General features: G+C 33.2%; 1 protein-coding gene across 1 annotated transcript; it reads left to right on the top strand.

Annotated features, from left to right (window-relative positions):
• Positions 1–359: 359 nt before the first annotated feature.
• Positions 360–2,115, top strand: LOC124374306 (GTP-binding protein Rheb homolog). The gene is made up of 2 exons (XM_046832539.1): positions 360–500; positions 1,970–2,115. Exons 1-2 carry the CDS (start codon positions 452–454, stop codon positions 2,098–2,100), a joined length of 180 nt encoding a protein of 59 aa, XP_046688495.1. The 5' UTR covers positions 360–451; the 3' UTR covers positions 2,101–2,115.
• The last annotated feature ends 7,485 nt before the right edge of the window (positions 2,116–9,600 follow it).

Below are 9,600 nucleotides of genomic sequence, written 5' to 3'. Positions count from 1 at the left end.
TATATATATATATATATCCGAGATAATACATTTCATAATTTTAATACATAACAAAATTCTCTATACATGTAAAGAGTTGTTATAGAAATACAAAAATTAAAAGTACGGTATATTATTGAAAAAATATATAAAAAAGTAATAATAATAAAATATATCGTTTTATTGAAATAAATGTAACATAAGATTGTACACTTTTACATTATTTTTCTCATACACATATATTTTTACACATACAAATATTTCCTCTTTGGATATTGCGTGCTTGTAATTATACTATTCTATTTTATCCTCTTAGTTTATGTTGAATTTCGTTTTCTAAGGAATTTTCTTCCATTGTGAAATAACGTTGTGTCAGTACATGTGGACGTCAATTGTTTGTGGTTTAAAATAATTAAATAATTTCTTAACTTTGATATGTTTGTGGTATTTTGAGAACAAAAACTACAACAATATGCCACCGAAACAAAGAAAGATTGCAATTATGGGATACAGATCAGTGGGTAAGTTTAAGTCGTGATTACAGATTACTCAATGACATTTGGTCTTTTATTGACATAGGCTGTTCAAAGATTCTTTAATTTTACAGGTCACAGAATTCTTAATGATTTAATTTGAATAGAATTAATTTTATAATGTTTTGATTCCATGTCTTAATACTAAAAACGTTGTAAGTAAATTGTATAGTCTTTATTAGGAAGAACTTTAATGAAAGCCTCTAGGCCTAATTACTATCTGTTTGAAATTTCAAGCTTTTATGGGTATCTCATTAAAAACAGTCAAATATCCAACTCCCAAATGGACTACTAAGTTGACACAGATATGGTGTTTGGCGAGGTATGATTCCACTTTGGGGGCACCCAAGACTAGGCTAGTCAGTAACAGCCTAACAGTCGGTAACAGATAAGATTTATTTTAGCCATATTAAGTTATATAAAACCATGTTTAACAATCTCTTTAATTATTATAGGCTATTACCAGAAATAATCTGTAAGCTCCATATCTACAAACAACAGCTTCCTGAGGCTACTCGTAACTACGGATTGATCAAAATATCAGTTTTGTGATTTAAAAACAACTACATAAATAGGCAACAAATTCATACTCAGTAAGACTTTAATATTCAGCCTACACTGGTTATTTGATTGCCAGTATCAAGTGATTTAGTATCTTGCCCGGTTTCAATATTATATAGCCTAATTGTACCAAGAACAAAAATTATTCTAAACCACAAAATTGTTGAATAAGTTCTTTTCAACACACGCTTTAAAGAAGTTACAACCAAAACTTGTTATAACTATGACTCAAGATAATACTAATAAGTTTGAGTATTTTGCTGTCAAGAATTATTATACATGAACAACAAGAGTAAGACATTATTACAACAACAAAGACTAACTTTAACATATAGGACCTACATGTCAAATTTTGTTATAAATAGTTTTTGTAGAAAACAATGTCAACTAGTCCATAGTTAGTAAAATCAGTATTATTATCTGTGTCATCTTGAAATACATCATCACTTTCATTGTCACTTAAAAATCTGAGTAACTTTTCTAGCACTTGATTGCCTTCAATACTGTCACGATTCATTGTATTTACTCACAAAAGAATCATAAACTAAAGTAGTAGCAACAAACGGCCGGCCGGCTGCCACGACTGCGACACATGACAACGAGTTCATAAACAAACCACTTTTACTGATATTCCAGGTGACTGCCAACAACATTTCATATATCATAATCCATAGAGTAAGAAATAAAAACATGGAAATAGTGAATGACTATCAATGCTGAAGTTTAAATATGTTTAAATGCATTTTTATTACTTAAAAGTTGGTGTCATCAAAAGATGTCAACAGTTAGTGTTAAAAAAATTGAGTTAAGTGGTTAAAATATGTTAAATTTGTCGAAAGCAATACTTTGTTTAGCTCAATAATTTTTCTAAAGAGTATAATGTAATAATGTTACAGGTAAATCATCCCTGAGCATCCAGTTTGTAGATGGACAGTTTGTGGATTCCTATGACCCAACAATAGAAAATAGTGAGTATGTTGTTAGAGTGTATAATAAAGCTAATCATTGTTCAATATCACTTTTGTGAAATAGTAAGGACTTCTATATTAACAAAATCTTTGTTTAAAATGTGGAAGTAGAACTTAGGAAACTCAGAAATATTTTTTAATGTAGTCTGTAACAATTTAAGAACATGTGATTTTTAGCTGTAGTAGATATAAACATATATGTATTCAAAAAAGATTTAATTTATATTAAATGTAGTAACATATTAAAAATGTATAATATGTCATTTGGTGGACTTCCCAGCTAGAGTCATATAGCTGTTTTTCAGACAGCCATAGATAGCTTCATCACGAAAATAGATTGTACAAAATTAAATTTATCAGGTATCATAAACTCAAATATCCGATCATGATACTCAACTTCTAGAATTTTTAGAATTAAAGTGTATTGATTTGAGTAAAATTAATATAAAAAAACTATGCAGAAGATTTATTTTAAATAACACTGAACTATTTTTACAAGATATAGCTATTAAGACATGTATAGAGCTTTATCAAGCATCGGTAGATGTGAAATATCAACTATTTCATAGTATTTTTGGTACTTTGGGATTATACCGACCACACCCAGACATGAATCGTTATTTAACATTTTGCTTCTACTGATTACTAGATTAGCGTAGAAGACTATTTCGTCAGTATAAAACAGGAATTGTCTTATCGCAAACCCCTCCCCATCCTCAGACAGAGGTCAAAGTCGAGCGTCTAGTAGATAACGTGATTGCAGAGCCTCGCCGCCCGTTCAGCTGGTGCATCGCTTTGTTGTAACTTTCGTGTTTTACCTCTACATTTCTCCAAACACAAAAATTCAACAAAAACAAATATTACCAAACTAAAACTAAACTCTTTATTGAAAAAAACACTAAAAACTTGTTTTTATTCTTGATCACATTCCGCCACCCAAAATGCGAGTGCCTCCGGCCATCAGCGCGGGCTTCGACAGCACCTTCGGTGCTGCCCCGCGCTGATGTCGACGAAAGAAAAACATCCCTCGAGATAGTACCTATCAGTAAAATATCAAATTCTAGAGGGGCTAATCAGAAATATAAATTGAATTGAAATGGAAAGGTAATTATGTACCGTGCAAATCACGTGATGCCGCGCGGCCTGCCGTAATCAGGATTCTCGAGAAAGATAAGATAACAGCGACAACAATACCGATCACAATACCTGGAAATGCTTGTAAGTTTGTAATTTTGTAATTGAAGAGTTGTTTTTTCGTTCTATCATGTTTGTTTCTATAAATTTCTATTTTTGTGTTCTTCATACTGGTGTGGTCGGTATAATCCCAAAGTACCGTATTTTTAGCTATATTTTTGAAATAGATTTTCCTAAAATTAGTCAAACGGTTAAAGAACATTTCTTATTACAAAACTGGATTACTGGTCATTATACAAATAAAAAAAGAATGAAATAGTTGAATTTGAGAACAAATTTATAGTTTCCTAAAACACAAATTTCAAAGTAATCATCAAAGGAAAAAAAAAATGTATTGAAAAGTGCATGAATAGAAATAAACAAAAATACTTCGATGATGAAATACTATACTCTGATAACAGACCAAAAAAAAAAAAATAATTAAATAATTAAATATGCAAAGTAAACAAACAATCCAGTCTAAATCATAATAAAACTATTATTGCAAATGAAAAATTAATAACTAATCCTGTTACTGTAGGAAACACTTTTAATGATTTTTTTTGTGACAGCCGTTGACTTACTAGTATTACCTAACATTACTCAGCTTAACTCCATTTATACCAATAGTGAACGACCTCTGCTACGGCATGTTTCAGATTTTAACCGGTGTCTGAATATCTGTTAACAAGAATTGTTTTGTCATTTAAAACCAAGTTTTCTGTTGACATGATGATATACCAATTGATTTTATGAAAAATTCGATTAACTTTATTTTAAAACCTCTTTGTCCATATAATCAATTCTTTAATTACAGGAACATTTTCTGGTATTTTAAAAGTTGCCAGAGTGATTCCTCTCTTTAAAAAAAGTGATGTGACTGATTCCGCATGCTATGGGCCAGTGTAATTGCTCCCACTCTTTTCTTAAATATTTGAAAGAGTGGTTTATGATCAAATTTTAAAACATCTAGAGTCTAACTGGTTTGGACAAACAACAACATGCCTTTTGTCATAGAAAATCAACAATAATGGCCGGTATAGAATTTATCCAGTCCATTATTGGCTCAGTTGATAAAAGAGAAAAAGTAATAGGAATTTTTTTAGATCTTACCAGAGCATTTTATAGTGTCTATCGTGTAAAATTAATGAGGAAATGAATCAGCTTAAGTGTCTGTGGAAAGGAGCAAGCATAGAAAACAATATGTAGAAAAAAAAGAAACAATTTTTCACAATAAAAGTCAGTATATGAAGGCTCATAGATCACAGCTGTGGCATGGTGTACCCCAGGAACTAGGTTAGTGGTAGTTCAGGAACTAGGTCAGGAGTAGTTCATGTCAGGAGTAGGATTTGAGTCAGAGGATTAGTTTCTTCTATGGATGGAATCTATGGGCAGTTTCGCACTGCTTATCCTGGAACATATATTGTTTTAAGTTATGTAGGAGGTTTTTCCAGGGGTGTGATGGAGAGGTTGGATAGTGGCCGTATGTCTGCATGCTGATGATTCAAATGTTTTTTTTTTCTGGTCAGAAGCTTGAAAATGTTGAAATTTCATCGTATATTGATCTAAGTAGGATTTAGGATTTTTTTTGACATTAAATAACCTTTTATTAAATTCAGAAATATCTAATTATATCTAATATTTTTCTAAAAAAGCAATCCAGATCAAATTTCAACTGTGGCTTTTTTCTAGACTATGACAGACACTAAACAAGTAGATGATACAAAGTTTCTAGGACATATGAAAATATATAAAAAATTTAGCTTGCGATAAACATGTAGATCATGTTATTAATAAGATGTGTACTGGTCTGTATGCATTGTGACTAATCACTAAAATTAGTAATTTAAATTAATATATATCTCATTGATCCACTCACATTTAGCTTACGGAATAAGCATTCGTGGAGCAACAACGATAAGCAGTTTAGATAGGCTATTTGGTCCTACAAAAAAGAATCTTTTAGAGTCATTTTAAGATATAATAATTCTGTTAAAACATATTGTTTTCTGAACTTGGAATTCTGACACTATATAGTTCACACGTATTTGAATCAGTAATTGATGTAAAAATTTTTTTAGATCCTATTCTAAACACACACACACACACACATATTTTATATATATATATATATATATATATATATAAAATACTCGTTTTTAATAGACGTATTGACCAACACAATCCAGAATTTTACCAAAAAGATAACATATTACAGAGATGTGTGAGATAATCACATAATTTACCAACAAAAATTTATAATGGAAACAGATCTGTAAAATTTTAAAAAAGAAAGTAAAGGATTTATTTTACTAACCTGTCTCAATATGTTTTGAGGAATAATTCATTATAAAAAAACAAATTAATTTCATTTAAAGAAGAATTGAAGATAAATTGTAAGTTTTATCATTTTAACCCTTTGAGTGCCACGCGAAGTGGTGGAGGTCATGCGGCCAGTGCCAATCATTTGTGACAGGCCATTCCCCTCAGTGCCAAGCACTATTTTTATGTTACTGCGCAGTATTTTACTAAAAAATTAACATCTTCCTTAAAAATTAACATAATGGGACCACTTTTTGCTTTATTATTTAGGGCAAGATACAGGCTACAAATTGGTATATATATATATATTTTGACCATAAATAAAAAAAAAAAATATTTATATATGTGGTAAAAAAAAAAAAAAAAAAAAAAAAAATTGCTTAAGGGCAGTCCGACCTCCATAAGAACATAATGTTAAACTTGGGAAACCTATATCTCTGTAATGGTTATAGATAGAGTCCTAATTTTTATTTTACTTATTAAATAGCTTTATAATCTAGGTCTTATCATGAGGTTTTTAAATTTGAAAAAAAAATTAAAAAGTTATAATTTTTTTTTATAATTTATTGTTTTTTAACTAACTTTTTTATAAGTAAAAAATGTTTACTGTGCCTCTCATTGACAAGAGATATTTATAAATTCCCATGAGGGGAAACTAGGCAATAGTAAGTAGGAATACTGTATAAAAATTTGACTGGGGTAGGCCTAGTAGTTTTTTTGAGTTTATAGCGCCCCAAAGTTAAAAAATAAAACAAGTTTCGGCCCAAATCAAGAAAAAGCAAGAAGGTAGCATATTTTTGGACTCATACCCTTGGTTTAATGATGGCCTGCACTGTAGGGAAGGGTTGTCTGGATCCTCTGCTTCTTGATACAGGATCCTCCAGCTTCCTTTTGGCTAAAGTCCTTGATTTGCCTGATTTTTTTTTTTCAATGTCCGGTAGCCGCTTTATCTGCTTTGCGAATCCGCTGGGTGTCGAGACGTTTTAAAGTAAGCTATACCGCATTATTCAGTTTTCCTGGTTCTAGCCCAATGTGCTCTAAAAATACTTTCACTTTGGAGCTGTACCCATCATTGAATGATAGACTGCCCTCATAGACACCTAGCCTAAGAGCACCTAGTGTAACAAAGGTGCGTTTAGGGAGCCGAGCCCAAATGAGACATTATTTCATAGACTCATTAGGATTTTGAGATTTTTCCTTTGAGACATTTTCTGAGTAGTTCCTAGGCTGCACAAAGATTTAAAAATAGGTTTGATTGCTTTCATTAGAACAGGTGAGAGGTGAAAATGCTGGCTGTGGTCATTATTTAGTTTTTTCTTTGGCGGCTTTGTTATACTTACACCATGTGTCCTTCGGTGTCTGGGCCATAAAATATGTAAAGGCGTATCGTTAGTAGACTGAACATGACAGTACAACGCCCAAACTGCTCGCCTCATGGCTTCCACGCTGTGTGTATTCCTACGGATGGCTAGTCCATAGTATATTTGGATTTGTTGGATCGCCTTCCCTGTTAGCCTACCTTTCCCAGAAAGAGATTTTCCGTCAGAAAGCTTCAAGCCTTTATTTTTTCATGATAAAGTCCCTTATTCTTGTCCCCACATCCTCTTCTGTCTTGGACGTGTCCTACACATTCCAACTTCTGAATGGACACATCTGGGCCATATGGTGCTTCTGCCACAAAAACTGCTGCATAGCCATTGGAGTCACCATCTCCAAGGTACTCCACATAGCGAACACCGTATTTAGTCTCGGATCTTTTGAACATTGCAGTCGCACCTTCAGCTTCCATACCTCCTCTGCTACCTACATAATTTGCCTTGCATATTTCTAAGTGTTGGTTGCTTGTTTCTCTGAGGGCAGTTACAGTATTTTGACATTGAATATAAAATAATCTATTACTTTACCCGTATCTGCTGACAGTAATTGTGACAACGCCATTTTAGCGAGGTGTGGCCTCGCTTTTGCCAGCTTCCGTCAACCGCAACACATAAGTCATTAGAATTTCCATTTTCAATAACTGCTTCTGTCACTGCTCTCTTCATAGAGTTTTCACACACACTTTTCTACATGGCTGGACAAAAACTGTTCATGTTGATTGAACTTGCTGGGCGGAGCGGGTAAATTCATCATGCCGCAAAGAGTTTGGGCAGCAGTATAGCCCTTTCCTATTACACGCAAGCCGTATACTAACCTTAGGTTCAAGTCATAGTTAGCATTGTGAACTTTTGCTTGGTGCCTTCAATAGGGGCCTAGGCCTAATATCTGTTGCTTTGGGACAGTTGTCAAAAGCTTTTGTCATGCCACAGCTATCCAACAGGAGACGGAAAATTTCTGTTACTGCGAGCCCACTTGCTAATTGAGGTATTTTTTTCGGACTATTTTTTTCTAAACTTAATGTATTATGATAGTGTTGCCAATGACCAAAACCCTGAGCTACAACACTTTGCAACCCTTCTCTTTTCAAAAAAAATGCTAGATTCTAGCTGTTTGTACCATATGTTTTTAACTATTGTTTCATTTTACTGTTTAAAGGGTTATCAAAGTTGTTGAAATTTTTGATTTGACTTGAATTGATCATAAGGCAGGGCCAGCATGGATTTGTTTCCTTTTTTCAGGGGCTCGAATTTTTCTGCCACTTGGCGGATTGTGGACATGGTAACAAACTAGTTTATCTTCTTGGGTGGGCTGCGTTCCTAAGGGCCCCCTTGGGGGGGGGTGGGGGGGGGGGGGGGCGGTGGCAGTACATCCCTCTTTTCATTACCCCACTGAAGGTGAACTTATGGTTACTGTTTTTTCTTTGGGGTCCTAGAACAAACATGTTTCTTCTTCCTTGTAACATCACAGTCTTCCCTTAGTTCCTACTCTCTCTTCTTATTTACCCAGGAGGGTGGTAAATGGGGGTACATTTCCATGGATTGGACAATAAAACTCACTTTTACAAATAAAAAAAATCAACTGGGGAAGGAAAGACTTGCCAAATTCACAAAAAAACACCCCCCAGGGGGGTAATTTCAAAAAACTTTCCCTCCATCAATTTTAATACCTCCATACCAATATTAAAATTAATAAACAACATAAATGGATGGAGGGTGGACGATCTGTTCATTATTGCTGACAGTTGTGTCGATATTCAGCTAAAAAACCAGGACTAAAAGGCCCAAAACAGTTTTACCAACCATAACAAAACCAATTAAATATCTATTATTTAAAATTTTATGGGAATTTGTTGGTTTTTACTATAAGGAGTGCGGTGCTCCAATCGGCCCAAACAAAACAGTTATTGCAAAGTCCCTTTATATAAATAATATTTTTTACTATAAGGTTACAATTATTATATGGTTAATAAGGTTTATTCTATATTACTCCATTTTAAAAGAGAAAAAATTCTATAAGAATAATAATTAATAAATAAAAAACCAATAATTTTCCCAAATAAATAAAAAAATTTTTTTGTTTTTTTTCATGTCACGTACTTGGCCCTTTAAGGATACACAAAAAAAAGAGAGTAACTTATTTATTTTTTGTTTTTTTAATTAGGGTTTGTTTATGTTGCCCCCAATTGTTTTATTGTTTCCCCATATGGTTAAGTTGGAATTAAATGTACCAAGTTTTGACATTTAACTTAAAAAAATACTAATTATTATAATTAAACTGTAGTTTTGAATTTTTTTATTTATTTTAAATATAGCTGCCAAAATGCTTGGAAAAACCTGGCACCAAACCCACTTGCAAACGACTTTACTCTTGTTCCATGTAAACATTATTTATTTAACTAACTGTTTTATGGGATAAAATTAAATCAATGGTTAGATTATATTTCCAGGGGAGCGGGCACCAACCAAAATGGGATCTGGACGGTTTTTCGCTGCTTGCCGCTGTTTCAAGCGAGATAGTGGATGTGTGTTTGTGGGGGGGGTTGGTGGGGATATGGGGGCCGTTGGCATGAATGCCTTACGTCGTTGCGGACACTTTTTTAGTTAGACCATGGGAGCGGTTGGGACGGGGGCTGAGCCCCACCGTGCAGTTCGTTGTGGAAGCATTTTTTTTAAAGTGGCGATAGTGTT

This window comes from Homalodisca vitripennis, unplaced genomic scaffold, assembly GCF_021130785.1.
Source record: "Homalodisca vitripennis isolate AUS2020 unplaced genomic scaffold, UT_GWSS_2.1 ScUCBcl_7852;HRSCAF=15700, whole genome shotgun sequence".
NCBI lineage: Eukaryota > Metazoa > Arthropoda > Insecta > Hemiptera > Cicadellidae > Homalodisca > Homalodisca vitripennis.
Note: the sequence above shows the minus strand (reverse complement) of the source record. Positions and strands in the feature narration are given on the sequence as shown.